Here is a 25,017-nt window from a genome sequence, read left to right on the forward strand (position 1 = left end):
CCTTTGAGGAGAAATTTGGTCCTCACACTGTAGGTTCACAAACACACCTGCACACACCCGCATGAACACAACTCCACGGCCAAGAAACACACTTCCACGCCCACACACACAAGTGCGCACACACGAACACGCCACGCAAGCACACACGTGTGCATGCACCCTTGCACACACACATCCGCATGAACACACCCACATGCACACATATCCCCACAATCACACCTCCACACACACCCATACACACAACCCAAACGAGCACGCAGACACCCGCACATTCACACACCCTCATGAACACATCTCCTCGCAAACCCACATAAACACCTCCACGCAGAGACACACCTGCACGAACACACACACGTGTGCAGGATTATAGATCTCGCTGCAGTAATCTGGTTACCTGGTTTTAAACTCACACAGATTATGATTTAAATGCGGCACGTTTAGAAGTATCTGCCCACAGGAAACTAAAGTCACAGATGAGATGTCAGATGAGTGTTTCTGGACGTCTTCTAGATGAAACCTTCTCTACTGTATCAGATTGAAGTTACACGCCTCTCGACTGCTGCGACTGAGCTAATGTGAAGCTGTGATGAAGGACTTGATGTGTGTGTTTGTGGCCAGTTTCATATCCCGGTAAGGACCTAAACTGAATGAACACCGACACATGGGGACTTGTGCCGCCATGGGAACCAAAACACATAAATCGTACAGAACAATATTTTTTACGAATCTAAGAATGCAAAAAGTTTTCTATAATCTTCAGGTTTAGGGGTCAAATATACAGTTTGCGCAGAATAAAAATCATTACGCCTTTGGCCTGTCCACATGGAGATAATAAACCTGACACACACACACACACACAGACATGATCTGATGATTTGATGATGTGACAGTGAGGTGTTAGAGGATGATGCTCTTGCGTTTGCTGTAGTGCTTGATCTGTGTCACCTGTGTCATCACAGCTCATGTATACACAAGACATGACTTTGATATGACTGGCTGTTGTGACCTCTACATGTGAAAGAGTTAACATGTTATACAGATCATACAGATCAGATGTGATCATACAGTCTGAATGAAGCTGATGATGTGGACAGAAGACACTGAGGCAGCTCACTGTGATGTGAAAGAAGAGAGCAGCAGACGCTGTGTGTCACACACACACACACAGACACACACATTCTGCAGTACTGGTGTCTGTCCTCTTGCAGCAGAAACAGCTGATAAAAGCCCAGAGGAACAAACCTTACAGCCCTACAGACCATAATTATAAGAGAGAGAGAGAGAGAGAGAGAGAGAGAGAGAAGTGGCTGGCATTAATCAGATCAAGTTTTGTGTGTGCGCGCATGTGTGTGTGTGTCTGCGCGAGTCCGTGTGCACGTGTGTGTGCATAGGGGTATGTGCATGGAGGTGTTTTCATGCGGGTGTGTGCTTGCGGTTGTGTGAGTGTACGGGTGTGTGTGTCTGTGTGTGGGTGTATGTGTGAGTGGAAATGTTTTTATATCCCGGTGGGGACCTACACCTGAATACACACCAACTGATGGGACCAAGATTGAGATCCCCGTGGCCATAAAAGCTTATAAATTGTACAGAACAATATTTAAAAAAATTGTCTAATGCACAAATTGTCAACGATCTTTGGGTAGGAATATATAGTTTGTACGGCATTAAAAACATTACGTCTATGGACTGTCCCCATAGAGATATGGTATGTGTGCTGGTTTGTGTACCTGGAGTGACGTCCCTGACCAGCAGGGGGTGTTGTGTTGAGAGAGTGAATCCATGAGAGTCCAGCACAGCATCTCTGATCACCTCCACCGTCACCTTCACAGGGAAGTTCTGCTGACCCGACTCCCCGGAGCGAAACCTCCTGCCTCCCAGAATCCTCTCTCTACCCCACAGAGAGAAAGAGAGCCTTGATCTCACAGTCACATGGATTTACTGTGCACTTTATAATCATGATTACAGTTCAGATTATCTTGAAAATAATGTGCAAAAATAATCTAAGATGCAGATCGTTTGTGATGCCATAATGTTGGCCTGACAAAACATGTGTTTTATGTTCAGATGAGCTTCACAGTCTCAACACACAACAGCTCACTGAAGATTCTCTATGTGAAATCTGTGATGAAGTATCATACACAACAATAGAGTCAAAATATCACAAAACACACATGAGAATCATCACACACGTGCCCACCGCTGCTGCAAGAAAGAGAGAGAGAGAGAGAGAGAGAGACAGAGAGAGAGAGAGAGAGAGAGACAGAGAGAGATTTTTTTGAGATTTGACAATCCTTTTTATTTAAAAAAATTCCAAGCTTCATTACACTATCTTGGCAATAAAACTGTTTACAAAACAAGTCACGCTTTTCAAACTAATGTTAAGAAAGAAAATAAACAATAAAAAATTAAATTAAATTAAATTAAATAGATACTAATATTAGTAATTCACATCAACACATCACATCAACACCTCCGAAATAACCAGTTCATCGTCAACTAATGAACACAGCACATTATCACAGCACCACTCAATTTCAAAAATATTCAATGTACTCATTAGTTTATAAAAATTAAACTCAATTACAAGTCGTGATTTTACCATTTTTTTAAATGCTATTATAAGTTCTTGTTCACCTTTCTGTTCAATTTTATTTCTCCTAGTTATATAAATTGCTAATTTTGCGATACCAACGATAAAATTAAGCACCTGACATTTATATTTTTCCTTAATCGTATACATACAACCAAGAATAAAATCCTGCTTTGTAAAACATACCTCAAAAGATTCGAACAGAATCTCTAGAAGGCTAAACAAAACAGAAAGTCTTTTACAAAACATAAAACAATGGAACACAGTCTCCCTTTCTATACAAAAAGGACAATTTTCACATACATTTGGGTTCAACATTGCCACAAAAGAGTTAACTGCTATGGCCCCATGGAGAATCCTCCATTGGAGATCACCAACTCTTTTAGGTAAGGGAGGTTTATACAGAATCCTCCACACTGGTTTTGTTGTTTCAGTAATCTCCAATGTGTCTCTCCATACAGTATCACTTCTATTCTTTAACCATTTCATATTTGTCACTTTCACAATACTTCTGTACAATGATTTCCCTTTAACTTCAAAAAAGTCAATTTGACCATCAAGTTCCTTCTTCAACAAGGGATTAATATCATTAAATGAAGTAAGATCAGGTACAATACTTATATCTGGAAAGAAATCTTCACAATCTGGAAATATACATTTCTTATTGTACTCATCAAGTAAATTTATTTCTTGTACATTCAATACCCCCTGCAGTTTATCTAAAAAACGTTTAATGTATCGTGCAGACTTTACCTTTAAAAAGGCTGAAGCTGCTTCTACATCTTTAAAATCAGGACCTGCATTTGTTATGATGTGTTTCAATTGTAGAGATCCACTTCTATACAACACATCTTTAAGACCTGGTATTTCATCACCAGATACATCGAGACGTGCTCCACACACAATGGGCTCTTCCAGTAGCCAGTACAGGGACATTGATGGTTCCATCCATTGAGGCTTAAACAGACTCCATATTTTAAAAAGACTTCGATAGAAGGCAGGAACTCCTCTAAAATCCAATTTTTTAGGGTCCATTAAAAACAAAACAGTGTCCAGGCCAAGTCCACCTATTCGACGTAAAATGCATTGAGCCACTGGTCTCCATACGAGTCTTTCAGATCCCAGCATAAATTTCTGCAAAAACTGAAGACGATAAGCAGCACATCTACTTGCCAAATGCACTAGACCTTGGCCTCCATCCTCTTTAGCCAGGAACAAAACACTTTGAGGGATCCAATGCAAATTGTCCCAAAAAAAATCCACAATTTCTGCTTGGATTTTTTTTAAGAGTCCAACAGGAGGGTCAACGCATGAAAGTCTATGCCACAGGGAAGAAGCCGCAAGATTGTTAATAATGAGCGTTCGTCCTTTAAATGACAACTGAGGAAGCAGCCATTTCCATTTTTTCAAACGTCCTGTTACTTTATTTGCCATTCCCTCCCAGTTCTTCAGCATGAAAGATTCAGAACCTAAAAAAACGCCAAGATATTTTAACCCGTCTTTTTGCCATAATAATCCTCCCGGTAGGGTTGGACTTCCTCCTTCCCATTTCCCAATCAACAAGGCATCGCTTTTCCCCCAATTTACAATTGCTGATGAAATATCTTTAAAATCATTAACAATTTGTTGTACAATTTGAACATCATCACTATCATTTATAAAAACAATAACATCATCAGCATATGCAGATAAATAAAAAGCATTATTACACTGTGGCAATGTTAGACCCTTTAACTTGTTTCGAAAATTAAAAAGCAGTGGTTCTATGGCCAGCACATATAACAGCCCAGACATTGCGCAACCTTGTCTAATGCCTCTCTGCACTTTAAAGGGAGCACCCAAACTACCATTCATTTTAATCACACTCTCAATTTCACAATACATTGTTCTGATCATATCAATAAAACTAGAATTAAAACCAAAAGCTTGTAAAGTATGCCACAAGTAAAGGTGTTCGACCCGATCGAATGCCTTCTCTTGGTCTAGAGATATAAGGCCAGTATTTATACCAAACAGCTTTGAAACTTCCAAAACATCTCTAATTAGTGTTACATTATCAAAAATCGATCTATTTGGTACACAGTATGTTTGATCGTAGTGTATCACCTTCCCTATTATTGTACTCAATCTTGTAGCCAAAGTTTTGGACAGGATTTTGTACTCTGAGCACAAGAGAGAAACAGGCCTCCAATTCTTTATATTTTGAAGATCACCTGTTTTTGGCAATAGAGTGATAACTGCCCTTCTACAACTGAGTGGAAGAGAACCATTAATAATGCTTTCCTCAAACACTGATACGAGATCTTCTCTTAAAATGGACCAGAAAGTTTTATAAAATTCAATGGGTAACCCATCAATCCCAGGGGATTTCCCATTCTCCATACTCATCATTGCGATATAAAGCTCTTGTTCTGTGAATGGTTGTTGCAAACTTTCATTGCTCTCTTTGTCAAGTTTTGGCAGACCTTCAAAAAAACTACTAGTGGTCATCTTTTCATTTATCAAATCAGCTGTATATAATTTTTTATAAAACTGTACAGCAACTTCTCTTATCTCCGAAGTTTTATTTAATTCCTGTCCTGTATCAGAGACCAAGGAGTGAATTATTCTACTTTGACTATTTTTTTTCTCCATACTGAAGAAAAATTTAGAAGGCGCATCCATTTGTGTGACATTCTGGAAACGTGAGCGAACCAGCGCTCCCTGTGCTTTAATGTCCATCAGGTTACCCAATAAAGTTTTCTTTGATGTCAAAGCTTCAATATGTTCTTTTCTGCCCGTTGATGCAGACAAACTGTACAAATTGATTATCTCAGTCTCTAAATTCTTCAGTGATCGAGTTAGTTCTCTTGTAACATTAAGAGTATATTGCTGGCAAAAACTTTTGATTTGTATTTTTCCGCAATCCCACCACTGCTGTATAGAGCTATATAATTCCTTTTGTTGTTTAAAAACATCCCAGAAAAAATTAAAAGAATCTTTAAAATTTTTATCATCAAGCAAGGATGTATTAAGATGCCAATAGGCACTGCTTGACTTCACATTACTAACTAATACAGAACAAAGAACCGCACTGTGGTCTGAGAAACCTACAGGAATAATTTGACAAAATTTAAAAATATTGAACTGGTGCTTAAAACTGTAAAACCGATCAAGACGTGCCAAAGACAATGAATTATCTTTACAATGAACCCATGTATATTGTCTTAATTGTTTATGCATATTTCTCCAAATATCACAAAGATCAAAAATTTGAACGAGTTGCTTAATAACTCTTTGGGATGCAACATGTGGTTCTAAATGATTTCGGTCTATTTTATCATTCTCAGTACAATTGAAATCTCCACCTAAAACTAAAAAATCATCTGTATCAAGGCTTTTCAGAGTTGTATTGATTAAATTTAAAAACAAAACTCTTTCCGCTCCACTATTTGGAGCATAAATATTTAAAAACACCATAACAATTTTTTCAAATTTAACAGTAACTTTTAAAAAACGACCTTTTTCAATTTCAACAAATTCATAAGATACTGGAGTCACATTTTTAGAAAATAAAATTGCAACACCTCCACTAAAAGAGGATTTATGACTAAGAAAAAGTTGACCTCCCCACTCTCTTTTCCAGTCTACCTCATTTCTTTGATCACTGTGCGTTTCTTGTATAAACATGACATCAACAGACTTCTGATGTATAAACTCATACAACATCATCCTTTTACGAACTTCTCTAGCTCCATTTAAATTTAAAGTTCCAATTTTTAGTTGACTCATAGTTTTATTTAAATTCAAGAAGAAACTAAAATGGGAAAGAAAAGAGATTGTACATATTGTAAAGAAAAAAAACAAAAAAAAGAAAAATAAGGATTTAAACCATGGCATTCTTCTCATCTCTACGAATTTGTTTTTTTAACTTGTTTACAAATTTCCGTAAACGGTACACCTCGAGATCTGAGAAAGCCCCTTCTTTCATCAAATATCTTGTGTCCTTCACGAACTGTGCACGATTAGGAAAATAATCCTCAATCTGCACACCTTTTAGCCCTTTAGTTTTCTGCAGAAAAACACTAATGTCTTCGGCTTTATATAAAACATTTATGGTTTCATTTTGAGAACAAGCCGAAAACTCTGAACACACAGAAGCGCTAGAATCAGAATCATCGTCATCCGAAGCTATGATTTCCTCTTCAGCGTCACCTTTTTTGACTTGTTTACTGGTTTTATCGTTTCGATTGATCTTTCTTTTAATTGGAGTTTTGAAAGTTGATTCAATTTCCATCTCCAATTCACAGTCATTCAAACTCAAGTCTTCCTTTACAGTTTCTCTAACTTGTTCTACAAAAGCAGAAAATACTGTCTTGCTCAACTCAACCGCGTTTTCTACCGCCACAGACTCCTCCACAACCCCTCCATCATCCACAGGAGAACCAGACCCAGGTGTCCCCGCGCTGTTCGTCCCCGCGCTGTTCACCCCCGTGAGCGGTTCGTCTAGCGGCACGTCTAGCGGCACGTTACTCGCAGCTACACTGCTTTCGGCCTCTAGCGACGCGGCCGCGGGTACGCTAGTTTCAGCCACAGCGCTCGCGCTCCCCGCTTGATCTGCTTTAATCTGTTCTACGTTTTTATTCACTTTATCAGGGCAGTTACGACTAAGATGCCCAATTTTCCCACAACCAAAGCATTTGATTGTAATATCAGATGATGCGAAGACAACGTAATCAAAGGAATCTATTTTAAATTTAAAGACCAAGTCAAGTTCATCCTCGCCATCCTTAAGAATCATAAACACCTGTCTCCTAAAAGACACGAGATGTTTAACTAAAGGTGATTTACATCCAAGCGGAATTTTTTTAATGGGGGAAACTATCTTTCCATATCTTGATAATTCCTGCACGATTATCTCATCTTTCACAAAAGGAGGGACGTTTGAAATCATTATTTTCTTGGCAGGAGTACTCAGAGGAAACACCGGCGTGAGTGAACCTTTAATTACGACACCATTTTGTACGATTTCATTCGCCTTCTCAATAGTTCTAAAAAAAACCACAAACGCATTGTTCATTCGCGAGGCGGACACGATGTTTTCATGACCCACAACATCTCCTACAGCCAAACAAACATCTTCCACGTTGGCATTTGAATCAATTTTTACTCCATGACGCCGAGTTAAATTTTCAAATGCCATCGTGTTTGTAGTCGCCATGCTTCCCAGCAAAAAAATGCTGGAAGCAGATTATCCTCACAAAAATAAACAAGAAAAAACCCTAAATACCTTAAATAAAGAAAAACACAAACATAACACTTACAAGAAAAAAGTTTGAAGAAAAGCGCTCTTACCAGCCACAGACGGCTCGCACGCACACTCACAACGCTCCGCCCACTCACTCCCAGCATGCACTCGAGAGACAGAGAGAGAGAGAGAGAGAGAGAGAGAGTGAGAGAGAGAGACAGAGAGAGAGAGAGAGAGAGAGAGAGAGTGAGAGAGAGAGAGTGAGTGAGAGAGAGAGAGTGAGAGAGACAGAGAGAGAGAGACAGAGAGAGAGACAGAGAGAGAGAGAGAGAGAGAGAGAGAGAGAGAGAGAGAGAGAGAGAGAGAGAGAGAGAGAGAGAGAGAGAGAGCATACTCGACTCTACCTGCTGAGAGAGTCTCGAGAGCGACGCAGCCATTTGCCCACCACCTGCTCCACCCGTCGGACCCTGCGTGGAGATCGACTCCTGCTCCTCTCTTTTTCCTCCATCTAACTGAAAGACAAACACAGAAAGAGACGGAGAGTCAAGACGCAATTTCATTCATTTCTCTCAGTCAGTGTGTGTGGTAGGGATATAGTTTATAGCTAATATCAGCACAGTTGTGACATGAGACAAGTCCCGACATTAGGACAATCTACAGCATTACAGACAACACTACTGCACAAACACGCACGCACACGCACACATACACATACACACACTCACAATGTTGTAAGTGTGTCTGATCAATACTGTGTTTCATCAGACTCTGAATAATCTGCATGATTGTGTACTGATATGCAGGCTGCACTGCATCGCATGTGTTCTTGTGTTACTGGGATGGTCAAACCTTCCCACAGGAAAGAAAGTTCAAACATGAGATCGCTTAAACATCTCAAATATTTCTCCTAGACATCCATGAGATTCAATAGAGGGCAAAAAAACCTGAATTAATACAAACTGGAGAATTAAAGACAATTAAAGAAAAAACACAAATTGTCAGATATGTTGACGTGGATCACATGTCATATAAACAGACATAATATCATAAAACTAAAGTCATAGCTCCATGATGTATATCTCAAATCTTGTGTATGGTGATACGTCATGACTCGATACATTGTTACACCCATAACCATTTCATCAAGTTCATCATATTCATATTCTTTGTTGTGAAAGCCGTTTTATGACGATGAGCTCTTGACCTCCAAGAATCCTCAAGAGAAGATGTTAAGAACTGTGACACATGTCACTAATCCACTGTGCAGTTGCAGCACTGAACGTGTGTGTGTGGGAGATTAATCCACTAACACGGGTGTCACTTCATCACGTGATCTAGATACAGAAACACACAGTTGTCGACACTTTATCACATACAAATCACAAGCAACAAAGTGTGTGTGTGTAGAGCAGGATGTGTGATGCAGTGTTGACTGTGAGCATCTGCGCATGAATGTGTCTCTGTGTGTGTGTAGAAAAGGATGTATGCTGCAGTGCTTACTGCGGGCACCTGCGCATGCATGCTTGTGTGTGTAGAGCTGGATGTGTGATGCATTGTTGACTGTGATGCATGTGTGTGCTGACTCATGCGAGAGCTGCAGCTGTGTTGGAGGTGACGGACTCAAGTGCTGTTCAATAATGCATGAGCTCTTTACTCTCACCACCTGCATTACTGCATCTACTGCGATGAGATGAACACACTCATTAAAGATCAATCGTGTAACACATGCAATCACAGCGCAAGTGTTACTGTGAAACACTGCGACAGGCCGGTCATTGAACTTCATCATATTCAAGACATTCATGAATTCAAATCTTTGTTTTTGTATTTAATTCAACTATATTTAACTGCAGATTATTTACAGTTTAACAGATGATTTCACCAACATAAAAGAGAACACGCAGAGAAACACGCAGTTCTACTGTAGACGTCAATTAAACTGGCTACTGTATGAGTGCCCTAAAGAAAAATGCTGACATCCTTCAAACCTTTGATGCCACAATCCTGCCAAATCCTGTGAATCATTCTTCATTCAACTGTTGGGTTTGTCTGTTTTATAACCCAATGATGGGTTGAAATAACCCAACATTGTACAGCGTGTCCAGATATCTACATCAGCACAACGACATTAAACATCATGTCATGTCAGTTTGTTCTTCTGAATAACACCTCACAGATGGCACATCTGCTGTTAAAAGAGATGAACCTTTAACTCCAGCGTGAGTCTTGTGAGTGGTCTCAGTGTAGTGTATCTGACTGCTGAGAATGAGTGAGTGAATGAGCTCAGTGTGAGCGTTTAACACAGTCAGACACCTACAGAATCTTATGTTATTATTCCATTAGAAGAGCTCTCAGCTGTAAGTGATTCTTCATCTGTTGTTATGAGACACCACAGCAGTGTACTACACAGCTCTTCCATATATTTATCATTTTACTGCCTACACCGGTTCATAAAAAAGGCCAAATCTCTTATAATTACTTCCTCTTGTTTTACATTTATTCCATGGTCTGTTGGAATACTTGATTCTGATTGGCTGGAAGGTGTGCATTAAAACCGTTTAAAGCATGGGTAGTTCCAGTTAGTTTGATCAATGTTTGAAATTAACTGACAGAAATAACCGTCATTTTCACCTGTCGGATCAAAAATTGCAGCTTTAACTTGGCAGATGACCGTGGTATAAGCGGGATAATCCACAGCTAGCAGTGCGTTAAAGGATTTTAAGGCACTTCACGGAGGCAACCACCCTCCAAGTTCATCAGATGAACACAAACTACATTTTCTTTTAAAGAAACATCCATCAGTTTGAATGTCCCAAAAAGCACAAACTTCATCATTGAAAGAATCCAAATGACTAGCGGGTTAATAAATGTTTTCCCAAGTTAATAAAAAATCATTTATATTTTGAACTGAGGGTTTATAAATGAAAACCTTTAATTCAGACATGGTGACACATGGATAATTTCACTGTTTCTCACATGTCTCGTGAGAACAGTCTCTAGACACAAAAACAACGAAATAATGGCTCAGGTATGATTTTTTAACAATAAGCTCAAAATATGAACGTATTGCTTGAGTTTCAGAAAACATTTATAAACCCACTGGAGTCATTTGACTCCTTAAAGTCCCAGTGAAAGTAAAAATGCCTATTTTTCATGAAATCTTGCAGCGTTTATTGTAAATAGTTTATCAATGTGGGTCTTTTTTTTATTCGTGTGCCCTCACAATCTTCAGTTAAAATCTGAAAATGCACTACGTCCTCCTGACAATCCATCAAAAATGACGTAAATTATGCGGCTTGGGCGGGGCATCCGTTAACTCCTCCCCTTTTACTGTCAGTTCGCTCCCAGTTCCATTTCAAAATGCATCGGCTGTTTTTATACGTCCAATCAAAAACACAAGCCACACCCACTATTTTTCTCAATCTAAATGTTCTTTCTCTCGATAACATGTGTAAGTGCGGAAGTAAAAACGATCGCAAATTCCTGTGCACGCGGACTTAAAAAAAAACCAGATCGAACAAATCCTGTTATTATGTAATTACAACATTTACAAATATTTACAGCAAAAATCGCTCAAGAGATAAACTCTTTGTTTAGACTCATACTGAGACACAGCATCTCTCCTGCTGACACATTCAAGCGCCTTACAGCATTTTCATTATATTTTTACTTCCTGACATATAATAATTATATAAATCAAATAATAAAAAGGATTTTTTAAACAAATGAACACGTGAATGATGTCGGGTCACAGCACAACCCCCTTCATTCTGACCGTCTGCTCCGGGTCGTGTGTAACCACCGGAAAGCCGTTTTCAGCTCTGTACCACCTCAAACCATCTATTAATGTCGCCTACAGTAACTCTACACCCTCATTCCACGTCTGCACACAACCCCCATCTCCTGCACACACACAACATCTATATAAAGCCCAGGGAAGACCGCCGAACGTCTCCATTATACTACATCTGAGCTCGATGCAAGAAGCATTACAGAGAGAAAGTCTTTTAACGTGTAACCGTAAGCTTCCCTTGAGTTGTGAGAACGCAGCGGGTGGATGTGAAGGATTCGTGCGCTCCGGGACACTGTGCATTAGTATTTATTATACATGCTTGAGTGCTTCACACTTCTGCTCGACTCAACTGCGTATGAACGCTCATGACCCACTGCACTCTGAAGACCACCTACATGTGACGCACCATCAACCAAAGACTTTGATTCATTTAAAGACCCAGACGTCAACAGCCCTGAAGGAATAAAAGCTCCAGATGTTCCAATCGAATAAAACTCTGTGTTTTTGTCATTGATTCATGGAGTGTTAGGTGCAGTAGAGATGCTGAACTGGTGGGTCCTCACCTGGGCGGGGCTCGTGTCCCAAAAGCTACAAAATGCAGAAATGGAAGCGTGTGATTGGCTGTCACATCTCTAGTGTGTGGATCGGATGAGAGGCAGTGAAGATGGGCCCTCACAACCATTAAGACCAGTAAGAATGAATCTGCTGAAGAATAAAACTCAGAATTAGAGATTGATACAGTTCATGTGATATTACATCATGTAAGAAAATGTAACATTGTATCTGCATTACATACATGACACACACACACACACACACCCACACACATTTGCGTATTCAAGTTGTTCATGTCACATCAGACTTTTTGTGTATGGAGCCGCACACCTGTGCTGTGGATAAATCTCTTTTTTCACACTAATCATCACAGATTCATCTGTTTTCAAGACTGTGATGTGTGATGCCTGTCGTACTCGCTTTATTAAGATTTCATTATCTGTGAATGCATGCGACGGCTGCGGTCATGCATCTGTCAGGATGAACTCTGCATTCATGCGTCATCAAACATCTGCATGCTCTGTGATGTCATCACACGTGTGTGAGGTTCATCTCGGGTTTTCTTTGAGTATCACGATCTCAAGACTAATTAGCTTCTGTCTAACTAGATCACATCAACTGCAAAACACATGAATAATGAAACGCAATAATGCAGCTGCTGAATGTGAGCAAGACTGTCGCGCCAATGAGAGAGAGCGTGAAAGAGAGAGAGAGAGAGAGAGAGAGACAGAGAGAAAGTGAGAAACAGAGAGAGAAAGAAAGAGAGAGAGAGACAGAGAGAGAAAGTGAGAAACAGAGAGAGAGAGAGAGAGAGCGAGAGAGAGAGAGAGAGAGAGAGAGAGAGAGAAAGAAAGAGAGAGACAGAGAGAGAAAGTGAGAACAGAGAGAGAGAGAGAGAGAGAGAGAGAGAGAGAGAGAGAGAGAGAGAGAGAGAGAGAGAGAGAGAGAGAGAGAGAGAGAGAGAGAGAGAGAGAGAGAGAGAGAGAGAGAGAGAGAGAGAGAGAGAGAGAGAGAGAGAGAGAGAGAGAGAGAGAGAGAGAGAGAGAGAGAGAGAGAGAGAGAGAGAGAGAGAGAGAGTTGTGTTTACAACACTGATAACCCTACTATGCATTAAATGTATACTGTACTTTAAAGATTGTTTTTGTATTTTATTTTGTTATTCAACCATTTAAAAAAATGAGACGATGTTTATATCAAAGTGTAACAAATGTTTTGTTTCATCAGAGCTTTTTATATTTGTTGTACAATTCAGTGGTGCTAAAATCTGATGTCTATCTTGTTATATCTGCGTATGAAATATATAAATGTGTGAAAATATTTTCTATATTTTGTGAGTACCTTCAATGTTTTTTTCACCAATGTGATTTTTTTATTCAACATGTTAAAGGGACACTTCACCCAAAAATGAAAACAAAGGAAGATATTTGTAAGAATGTCAGTTACCAAAGAGATCTCATACCCCACTTACTCTCATAGTATTTATTTCCCCTACTATGGTAGTAAATGTGGGAAGAGATCTGTTTGCGTACTGACATTCTTATAAATATCTTCCTTTGTGTTCAGCAGAACAAAGAAATGTATAAAGATATGGAAATGATGACAGAATTTTCATTTATGGTTGAAGTGTCCCTTTAAACTTCATAGAGAAAAAGTTTATAAACTAAAGTGAAACACAACTAAAACATTTTTTACATTGTGTACTTTTCTGAGCACAGAGAGGATGTTTCTGTGAAATACTGTACACCATAAGCTCAAGAGACGACAGAAGTATGCACTCGTTTTTATATGGACAGCAGGGCAGACGGGGCGAGCGAGTGGAAATGGGCGTGAAATAATCGCTTGTATTTGTTTAGTGTGAGACCCGCTCGCCGCAATACAGCAGAAATCTTACTCAGCAACAAGCAGTCAATGAGGAACAGGCCTAAAAAAACACAGGTGTCGCAGGAGTGACATCACAGCCTGACTTTAGAGTGTTTGTTTCCTCTTATCTAAGAGTTTGTGCTTGTGAATGGTCCGGTGTGTTTGGGAATGTGCTGTGGTGACCGTTTCATAATCGGAATGATCATTGGACTCAGAGAATCAATGATGTTCTCACATATCAGCCTGAGAGAGAAACACACGCTGACATTTACAAACGACGACTTACAGCCACTGGAATACACTGAAAAATCTGACTCAATAACAATTAAACAATCACGTGCCGCTTTACAGTTTAAATTCTGAGGTGAAACGAATTCTTTCTAAATTCTTTCTAAAAAATGAAATTTCTATTTAACACTTTTGTTGCAAATACAACATTTTAATCAAAAATTGTTTAAATAAACCGTCCATACTGTCATGACTCTCCCCCCTTCACTCTCTCTCTCTCTCTCAATAGGATTGAGGTCTCATCACAGTCTGATAATTCTGTTGCTTCTGTCACTGAATGTTCTGATGCAATTTAAAAGTCAAGAAAGACAAGACCAGATCGAGCAAATCGATTGGCTCTGCACTCTCCGTGTTTGTTTGGGTTTGCAGCGTACCAAGTTACTAAAACAAAATATATCAAAAAAAAAAAAAATATTCATGTGTATTTATATGTTTATTACATTTTTATTTAGCAGGATTGTTCACTAGAAAAAGAGAATTCTGTTATCGTTAATACATCTGCATGCCAAACCCGTATGAGTTTCTTTCTCCTGCAGAACACAAAAGAAGATATTTTGAAGAATGTCGATAATCAAACAACACTGAACTCCATTGACTTCCATTGTAAGAACCACTGAGACGTTTCTCAAAATATCTTCTTTTGTGATACACTGAAGAAACTCACATACAGGTTTACAAACACACGAGAAAGAAAAATATTGAGAGGATTTCTTGTTTATTTTCTTGTTTTAAAAATGTTTATTTTCAAGGATGTTTGGCCAAAGATATTCAGCTGCGCTGTTCAGATGAACGTATACAGTGTTGGATGAGAGACTGTAAAAGAAACTCTGAGCAGAAGAGAGAAGCTGTTAACCGCAGGCCCTCCAGCTCTCATTATATCACGCAGCAGAATAACGCAATAAAATGTTCTCAACGCTTCATTCCTGGTTGGAACTAACAAATGCACCACGCAGAGATGAGCTGCTGTTCCCAGCTTTAGTCTCGGCCTGTAACTAGGTCAGATTTGTTTTAAATGAAACACGTATTAACTAAGAGCCAAAAGAACGTCTCAGAGCTGTTTCCTTTGCTTTGTTTGTGCCGGTCAGCGGTTTGTTGTGCGTGTTGAAAATGGGTCACGTTTCCTCTTTAGGTTTTACTAAATCGTTCTTCTCTCGTCTGTCCCAGAGCCGTCCATTAACATAATAAAAGAAAGACCCTTTTGTGTCGATCCTCAATTCAATTCCATTGACCACAGCAACTGAGGAGTTCCCGGCACGCTGTAAAATCTAGACACCATTAGAGATTAATACTCGTGCATTTGCTTTATTACACAAGGTGAAAGGACACGCTTCATCTTTACATATCTGTTCATATAAACATGAGTGACAGATGATCTGATAAAAGACAGAAATCATGAAAGAGGTGAATTGTGGGTAGATGACACATGTGAGTGAATTTAGGTGTGGGCCGGTATCAGATTTTGACGCTATGATAACCTGTTTCATGATCACTGCTGCGGTATTACAAATGTCTACGTATACAAACATCAAGACGACCTGACAATAGAACATATATGTCAGGTTAATGTATGTGTCATAGCCCATACCTTTGAAACGGTATCACAGGGAATTTTAGTGGGTTTGAAACCGTGATTCTTCCAAATCTCTGTATACCTCGAAACCGCTGTTCGGATCATAATTTGTGCGATATGAAGTTAATTGTGGGTAAAAGTTGGCTGTGTTTGTAAGTCTTCATTCTGAATGATCCATGATTACAAAACACTATCAATCTTGATCCTATTACTCTAAACATGCTGACATGTTGACATCATCTGTCTCGTGCACATGGTCATGTGCGCACACACAACTGCAATCTGGTGTTCATGTAGATACACGTGAAATACATCTAAAAGTACCACAAAGATGGAATGGGGCATAAAGTTCCGTTGTGTGAACACGATGCGCTCGAGAAGCCAAAAACAGAGAGAAGAGAGAGAGAGAGAGAAAGAGAGAGAGAGAGAGAGAGAGAGAGAGAGAGAGAGAGAGAGAGAGAGAGAGAGAGAAAGAGGGAGAGAGAGTGTATGCCACACCTCGCTCATTCAGAAATGCGGCGGCTCTTCGCTACTGTGCGACATAATCACATGTTTGAGATTCATAACTGCAAAGTCAATCTTTCATTTACATCCACAACATATGTGCAGTCTAGACTTTTACAGCCCAAAAACAAGACACAAACCACAGCGTGTCGCGTGCGAGACACGCAGAATCACCAGCGCTCGCGGAACAATAGTAAACACACAGTCCGAGTCATTCTAACGAGTCGGTTGATTTGAACAGCCCCAGAGACGAATCGTTTGAAAGCGATTCGTTTAGATAAATAGCCACAGAGTGTGTGGCTATTTATCAACGAAAGAAGAACACAACAACGAAATGTGTTCTTAAACATACATTTTAATCAATTTATCAACATTTATTTTTATAGCAGATTTAAAACACAAGTTGACCAGTACTACACTAACAGAATTACAGAACACCCTTGACATACACTCTACACACAAAACATATTAATTTCAATTCATCTTAGAACACTTAACTATTATTTGTTGGTTAAAATCTCAGTGTGACACTCTTCACTTCCTTTAAACTTTTCCCTCAATAGACACACACAAGGAAACAAACATCTCACAAACGCATTTGCATACAACCAAATCTCACCCTGTTGTTTGAAGCAACTCTTTTCATTTCAACTTCTATTTGCAGAACTAACTATTCCTTCTATGAACAAATATCAAGTTCACAAATAAACAATTAAAGTAGACTACATCAAGCGATGACTCGATTCGCTTCGAAACGATTCAATTGAACAATTCGCGTGCAAATCACTAAAATAGTACACTGCTATACACACAACCTCCTTAACAAATGAACACAAAAATCATCACACAGATATAATGCAAACCTTGTTTTGTATTTATTGCCATTCCCGTGATTGAGTTTGTATGTTCAGTTGACCAAAATGACCTACATAATCCGAACAGACTGGATGTTCTCGAATCGATGTGTTGGACAGATTTTTCCAAATCCAATCGCGTCAAAAGACATTCGACCGAGCAGGTTCTGTTTAATAAGATTGCGAGCAAAGAAAAATATCAAACTTTCGTTGGTTTTTCTATTTCATCGTAATCCGATTTTAATCGGCAGGGACGCGCACGTCAATGAGACGCATCTGAGAAACAGATTCAACATCATCCGCACAAACCTGGAAAAGCCGCAGACCGGTGCCCATCGCCATATACACAGTCACACATCCAAAAGAACAACGGAGACAGACTGTAGGCTGCACCCACCTCGTGGTTTGAAAGGACACCGGTCCGGTCCGCTCGGGGGGTGTGGACCGGTGCGTCTCACTGATGTTGGTCCAGTCCGAATCGGACGCGCAGGTGGATGCTGCCCGCGCCCGGCGGGATGGACAGTCGGATGCGGGGTGATGCTGGGGACGCGTGTCTGTGCTGGATGCTGTGAGGATAGGGACCACGTCTCACATAAAGCGCTTATTCCGACAGACTCCCTTCGGCCACTCAGCCCCTCCCTCGCGAATCATTCTTCTCAACCGGTTCTTTTTGACTCATTTGAACCGATTCCAAATGTGTCTGCAGATCACACGACGCATGTGATTTTCTAGAAAACGTAACCTACGCACGAACTATTTCCTAAAAAGGCTCCGGAACGAAACACTAGCCTTTGCTCACGATTAGCGAATGTTTATTCCTTGTTTTTTGATAAGTACGATTGCTTGTACAATGCATTTATAACCACAGATATTACAATGAACCAGATGTAGTGGTTTGAGTATCAAAATCAGCGTATCAGCATATTGGCCCCGACGCTGTTTATATAAAGAAATAAAGTAAATACATCTAATTTAAACGCCCCCCCCCCCCCCCATTGAACGAACGATTCACTTAAATGAATCGGACTCTGTCATCCCTCTATTCGTCCCGGCTGCCCCCTTCAGGGTCCTCCCGCAAGGTCAACAGGGAAAAGAAGGAAATTAAAAGTCTGAAGAGAATATGCGAAACACGAATGCAATGCAGCGCAGTTCAAAAACGCAGTTACGTCTCTTTGTGACGAGCCCGTTGGTATGTTTGCACGTTTTGTAACAGCGCAGTTAAACGCTACAGAACACTGCCGTTCACTCCTCCATGTGTACATCGCATTTATTATAGTTTATTAGACTATAAGGCCTAAAATATTCATGCACTAATATTTTGTCACGAGAATACTATCTCATGGATGTTTGAATGTCTTTCATCATTACACAGCGCTCATCTCATATTTTCAGCGCGTGCGCTTCACGGATCACCATATATGGGCATCGCCACCGTCCCGGAAGTTTGACGCCGGCGCACGTGACCGGAAGACGATCACATGATTGAATGTTTTAAAGAAAACGAGTGTCCATTCACCCAGACGTGTGTGAAATAAGACATTATTGTAAGTAAATGACTACATCTCTTTTTATCATTATAACGTTATACACTAATCAATGTCATTCCATAAATGCGCTAATAAATCAGATTGTTGTGTTTTAAGATGGAGGATTTTTTGTAATCTGGAGTTCACAAGGAACATGTTGAGACAGTTATAAAATGATATAAATGAGATGATCTGACTATTTGGCGATTATATATTTGAAATACTTTATTTGATGATTTACAGCAAATGTTCTTGTTTGTTGGATGTTTTGGGCTGATATCTGGATCTGTGTTTATTTGAAGGGTTACAGTGATCTGTTATCTGTGAGCAGTCATGAGACTTGTGATTCTGGATGACTATGACCTGGCCAGTGAATGGGCTGCAAAGTACATCAGAAACCGGATCATCCAGTTCAAACCCAGTGCTGACCGCTACTTCACTTTAGGACTTCCAACAGGTAAACAATAAACACATAGACTGCCCTCCACTAATATTGGAACCCTTGATAAATATGAGCAAATTAGGCTGTTAAACATCTGCATTATTTCTGCAATTTTTTATCCAAAGAATCCACACAATTCGACCCTTTCACTAAAGTAAAACATTTTGAAATGGGGGAATATCATATCATGATTTTTTTCTTCTCTAAAACACCCTGGTCACTATAATTGGCACCCTTTTGTTCAAAACTTTCTGGAACCTTTTCTGCAACCCATATTTGCATGAAAAACATGTCTGAGTCTTTTCGTTTGTGTCTGACGAGGTTTGAGAAGATATGGCAAGGCATCCGAGTCCATTCCTTCATACAGAATCTCTTAAGATCTTTGAAATGTTGGTGCTCTCTTATCTTCCGTTCATCTTACTTATTTTCTATAGTGTTCAAGTCAAGTGTTCAAGTCAGGGAACGGCGATGCCTTTTGCAGGATCTTTGTTTTGCATTCAGTGACACAGTGACCGATGTTTATTTTGAACCAGTGTGCTGATAGAAGATATAACCACGACACATTACAATATTTCTATTAGAGCAAGTCAGGATTTGATTTTTTTATTTGTTGGTATTTGAGATAAAACATGATGCCTTGTATCTGAACACGATGTCAAGGACCTCTGGTATGAAAGTAGGTTGACAACAATGAAGATCTGGCAACACATTTAACTGTGGATATGAGCCATTCTTTGTGTTATTGCTGCCAAGAAAACTCTTTTTATTTTATATGGCCATAGAACCAAGTCCTGGGTGAAGTTCCAGTATGGCAGATTAGTATGGTGGAGTTTGTTTTTGGATGAGAGCAGAAGCTTTGTTTCTTGAACAGTGTCCCAAACAACTTGTGGTGATGAAGGTGCAGTTTTCTTTATTATTATTAAATGCTGTCTGACCCCAAAATTCACCTGATCACTGCAATTTTCCATCTGTGCTCTTTAAAGAGTCTTTGACCACTCAAATTCTTAAATATAGACACACACACCCTGTTTCAAGGTGATTTTCAACATCTCCAGTCCATTAAAACTTCTTCGACATTGCCCTGATGTTGGAAATTAGATTTTTTTCCCGTAACTATTTTCATAAAGCCATTTTGTATTTTGTGTAGCTCACCAGAACTATATTGCACATCAGAACTAGATTCTTTGGTTTTACCCATTGTGATAAATTATTAAGGGGGTTTGGGCTTTGTGTTAGTTATATTTATTCTCATGTGCAACAAGTCGTGACTGGACAACATTTCTAATCACCTTGGTGTGCTAAGAAAATGTTAATATCAATGGGAATATACTTGGGAGATATTTTACTTATAAGAATTTCCAAGGTTTCCAAAAACTGTGACCAGGGTGTGTTAGAGAAAAAACTTTTTTTTCACAATGTGATATTCTCCCCACTTCAAATAGTTTTACTTGAATGAAATGTTGGAATATTTTAGATTTTTTGAATAAAAGATCAAAGGGAGAAACAATACAGATTTATTTTTACAGCCGCCTTTGCTCATATTTACCAAGGGTGCCAATTTTAGTCTAGGACAGTGTATTTCCCTGCAGTGCACTATGGGATTGATCCTATTTGGACACAATCAGCGAAACTCCAACGACCTCCCTTAAGTTAATACCCGGTTTGATTTAGTATTACAAAAGATCATAAAGTATGTTGCAGTGCTAAAAATTTAGAAATGTAATATAATAATAATCTTATGAATTACAGGCAGCACACCTCTCGGCTGCTACAAGAAGCTGACCGAGTATCACAAGAATGGAGATCTGTCCTTTAAATACGTGAAGACCTTTAACATGGATGAGTATGTAGGTGAGTGTGAGAAGTGCAGAAACGCTCTGCTGATGCAGCGAGTCACCGTCACGTCACACATTACACAGCTGTTCTTGCTCTATTCTAAACTATACACAAGACGTCCGATCAGATGAGCTCAAAGCTCGTATCCCACAATCATTCCTCTGTGTCTGCAGGTCTGCCCCGGGATCACCCTGAAAGCTACCACTCCTACATGTGGAATAACTTCTTCAAACACATCGACATCGAGCCTCAGAACACTCACATACTGGACGGCAACGCCCGTGACCTGCAGGTGGAGTGCGCCGCTTTTGAGCAGAAGATCGCAGCGGCTGGGGGCATAGACCTCTTCGTGGGAGGTGGGTTCAATACAGGACACTCGAAATAACCCACTTCATCGGACACACTGTAATAGAGAATTCAAAAGTCAGACCAAAGCACTGACAGATCTATTGTTTTCAGGGATCGGTCCGGATGGGCACATTGCCTTTAATGAGCCCGGATCCAGTCTGGTGTCCAGAACCAGAGTGAAGACCCTGGCCAAAGACACTATAGTGGCCAACGCCCGTTTCTTTGGAAACGATCTTTCAAAAGTGCCTACCATGACTCTGACTGTGGGAGTGGGCACAGTGATGGATGCCAGAGAGGTAAAGGAAAAAAGATCAGCTTCTCACTTCATTCAGCCATCATTTATTCTCTCTCATGTGGTTGTGAATCTGTACGTGACTCTTCTTTGGTGGAACACAACAGAAGATATTAGGAGAAATGTCTATGTGTTTTGTGTTCAAATAATGGAAGTCAATGGGGTTCAGCGTTGTTTGATTATTAACATTCTTCAAAATATCTTCTCACAAAGAAACTCACTTTAGAGGATGAATAAATCAGAATTATCATCTTTGGCTGAACTATACTGTTAACTGATGACTTATGTTCACTCTCTCTGGTTGTGCAGAAGTGGTTCTGATAACAATACTCAAAATCAGGCGGAGGTGGTGCAACGCGCGTAGGCCCACTGTCACTTTAGGTGGCTTAAGATAACAATTATATAAAAGTTATATAAAACATTACATTTATTCACCCGAAAAGAAAAACGGAACATTTTAAAATAAGCCTTTTATCCTTTTCAACTAACGTAAGACTGTGTTAAATCAGTCTTACTAAATGAGTAAAGAATGATTCTCTAACATGAATCGGTTCAATGGAGTCATTTGTTTGTGATTCGCAATGTATGTACATAATGGTGAATCTCGCTGTGTACAGTATAACACTGTTTCAACGAGCCAACTTCACAACTTAAAACATTACAATGATGTACAGCACGTTAATTTAAGAAATTCAACGAAAAAACACCTGAACAGCCGCGAAACACAGCAAATACAGCTCCTCTTCTACCGAACTCTTCAGCGCCTCACTGGGCTGATAACGAAACAGCGCCATTGTGGCGTAATGATGCAACTGCAGTTAAAATGACAGTCTACTCTGATTGGTTCCCGCAGTGTTTTTTTTACATCATTTTGCGGAGAATCGGAGGCGGCACGAAATTCGACCGAGGCGGCCGCCTCCAATTTCTCTAAGTAGGAAATACAATTAATACACAACATTGTGCAGTTGTAACATGACACAGAAAAGCTTTTGTTCTGTGCTGAAGCTTGTATAGAGTCTTTGTGATAAGGGTGTGTTCCTCTTTTTTTATCCAGCTCAGACACACTTTTGTTAAGAGCATTACAATGTTTATATACTCTAGTCACTCATGATAAGAGACGGACTGTGTGAGAAACGCTACCTGAATGTTTTCACGAACAGGCTTTTAAAACGTGTGGGTTCCTGACATCACATGAGCATCTCACAAGACAATAAAGAATGAAAGCAAATGTTTCCTCATACCTGTTTCTGTTCCATTTCACTGAAAACACCAGAAATGATTTGACCTTTTACACCGCACAGTTCAGACAGTGAATGTCATCTTTATTTCCAGGTAATGATCCTGATCACAGGGGCTCACAAAGCGTTTGCCCTCTATAAAGCCATCGAGGAGGGTGTGAATCACATGTGGACCGTATCGGCCTTCCAGCAGCATCCACGAACCATCTTCATCTGTGACGAGGACGCCACGCTGGAGCTCAGAGTCAAAACCGTCAAGTATTTTAAAGGTACGTGACCGGATTCCTACTAGAGGTGAAAAAAGACACAACTGGCGAATTTATTTGATTTCTTTTCCATTATCCAAAATGAAGAAATACTTTAATATACAATAGTGTTTATTATAGACCGTTTCATCAGACACGCTATCAGGGACTGCAGTTAACTTCCGGGTTGTGTTTGGCTAGTGTGTAATAAAACAACCATTTATATTTTATTTAAGTTAGTTCACATTTTTATTTGATATAAATGTGTTAAACGATTTGTTGTATGTTCATTTTATTAAATGAGCAATTTGTTGAAGTGGTCCAGTAGTTTTGACGTGTTTAGAGAAAGCGAGCGGTTGAGTTTGGTATCGCAGTCTACATTCAGAATATTGGAGAGTCAAGTTTAGCCAAGTAACACTTCTACTCGGTTTATTTTGTTTGTTATCAGAAATAATCTACAGCGCTCTATTGTTTGTGAATGTGTACCGGAAGTTAAGTGCAGGCCACACACGCTTTAATGTTTATTTATGTTGTCACTTTGAAACCATCTATAGCAAACTGTTGTTCAATTCCTGCTGTAGATACTTGTGTTTACTGTATTAAACTTACTGTTTTAAACACTACAGCACTGTTATGTGGGTAATGTTAGTTTGTGGCTCATTCTGGTTTTAGAGTTTGTTTGTCTGAAAGTCAATATCTGTCTAGAGAGATCAGATTCAGGACGGACTTTAAACCCGTCTGGAATGTCCATCACAAGCTCTTTTCTCAGAAAACAGGGTCTGTTCAGTATTAAAAGCTTCTGCCGTCTCCTGAGGGTTTAATATCTTTGACAGACGTCACAGACATACTGACGTATCTTCTGTCCTGCAGGCCTGATGCATGTCCACAATCAACTGGTCGAGCCGACGCTCAGTGTGAAGGACTACACAGATTGAATCATCCGGACTGATGCGGATTCAGGGACCACAGTGGTTTTTAACGGTCATAACCGCGTCTGTGTTGACGAGGACTTGATCTGTGACGGGTCAGTGTTCATACGTAATTGCCATATAGTGTTGGGATTAAAGGGACAGTTTAGCCAAAATGGAGTTTCTTCAGCAGAACACAAAAGAAGATATTTTGAAGAATGTCGATAATCAAACCACACTTAACTCCATTGAATGAACACACAACGACTGAGACATTTCTCAAAATATCTTCTTTTGTGTTCCACTGAAGAAAGACTCACATACAATCACAAACAAGAGAATAAATGATGATTTTTTGGGTGACCTATCACTTTAAATCACAGACACTCGTCTCTATAGATAACAAAACCATCACTAACCCAAAAGAGCATCTGTTACAGCTAATAAAAGCTTCTCTTTTGTACTTTTGTACATTTCATTTGTACTGTATATTAAATCGGTTAACATTTTTCAAAAAGGTCAACACGAAGTCAAGCGTTTGTTTGCAGACACACGCCATTGGTTCGTTTATTAATGACACATATTACTTACTAAGTTGACTTGAGTGTTGTCATTCAGCTGTTACATACATCTGTACACTCTTAAACTTGCTGAGAATGTGTTGTATCATTTTATTCTGACTTTACATCCTTTTAATGTCATAATGACTTTCTATTGTTTCTTTTTCTTCTGAACTGAACTCTACTGAAGAGCAGCGTTACACACTTTTATTTTTGATCTGTACTGTATCTGAACTGACTGTTTGTTTTTCACTCCCAAAGGCCAATCAACCTTCATATGCACAATAAATGAAACTCTCTCATTGATCTGTCTCAGTGTGATGTACAAAAGCTTTTGGTTCAAACAGTTTTTGGGTTCAGAAATGCTGAGGAACACTTCAG

At 39.5% G+C, this 25,017-nt stretch overlaps 2 protein-coding genes across 4 annotated transcripts in view; one reads left to right on the top strand and one right to left on the bottom strand.

The window, feature by feature from the left end:
• The window catches only part of frmpd1b (FERM and PDZ domain containing 1b), a 38,654-nt gene extending 20,016 nt beyond the window's left edge, over nucleotides 1–18,638 (bottom strand). Inside the window, exons 1-4 of one of the 3 annotated variants that reach the window (XM_056769944.1) lie at nucleotides 17,639–18,638; nucleotides 12,174–12,312; nucleotides 8,222–8,329; nucleotides 1,728–1,888 (exon numbers count right to left, since the gene is read on the bottom strand). In XM_056769944.1, the coding sequence (XP_056625922.1) occupies nucleotides 1,728–1,888; nucleotides 8,222–8,325 (265 nt within the window). In that variant the 5' untranslated portion in view covers nucleotides 8,326–8,329; nucleotides 12,174–12,312; nucleotides 17,639–18,638. The other 2 variants (XM_056769945.1, XM_056769946.1) reach the window with 2 other exon arrangements.
• A 16-nt stretch (nucleotides 18,639–18,654) lies between these two features.
• On the top strand, nucleotides 18,655–24,942 carry gnpda2 (glucosamine-6-phosphate deaminase 2). Its single transcript, XM_056769949.1, has 7 exons — nucleotides 18,655–18,785; nucleotides 19,070–19,224; nucleotides 20,959–21,060; nucleotides 21,219–21,401; nucleotides 21,505–21,689; nucleotides 23,018–23,192; nucleotides 24,039–24,942. Exons 2-7 carry the CDS (start codon nucleotides 19,101–19,103, stop codon nucleotides 24,101–24,103), a joined length of 834 nt encoding a protein of 277 aa, XP_056625927.1. The 5' UTR covers nucleotides 18,655–18,785; nucleotides 19,070–19,100; the 3' UTR covers nucleotides 24,104–24,942.
• Nucleotides 24,943–25,017: the final 75 nt, after the last annotated feature.

This window comes from Triplophysa dalaica, chromosome 16 (genome assembly GCF_015846415.1).
Source record: "Triplophysa dalaica isolate WHDGS20190420 chromosome 16, ASM1584641v1, whole genome shotgun sequence".
Taxonomy (NCBI): domain Eukaryota; kingdom Metazoa; phylum Chordata; class Actinopteri; order Cypriniformes; family Nemacheilidae; genus Triplophysa; species Triplophysa dalaica.

Excerpts from the sequence above, each read along its gene's own strand:
- gnpda2 (XM_056769949.1), top strand. The coding sequence starts at position 19,101 with ATGAGACTTGTGATTCTGGATGACTATGACCTGGCCAGTGAATGGGCT. Across the intron at positions 19,225-20,958 it reads CACTTTAGGACTTCCAACAG|GCAGCACACCTCTCGGCTGC; the intron begins GTAAACAATAAA and ends TATGAATTACAG. Across the intron at positions 21,061-21,218 it reads TAACATGGATGAGTATGTAG|GTCTGCCCCGGGATCACCCT; the intron begins GTGAGTGTGAGA and ends CTGTGTCTGCAG.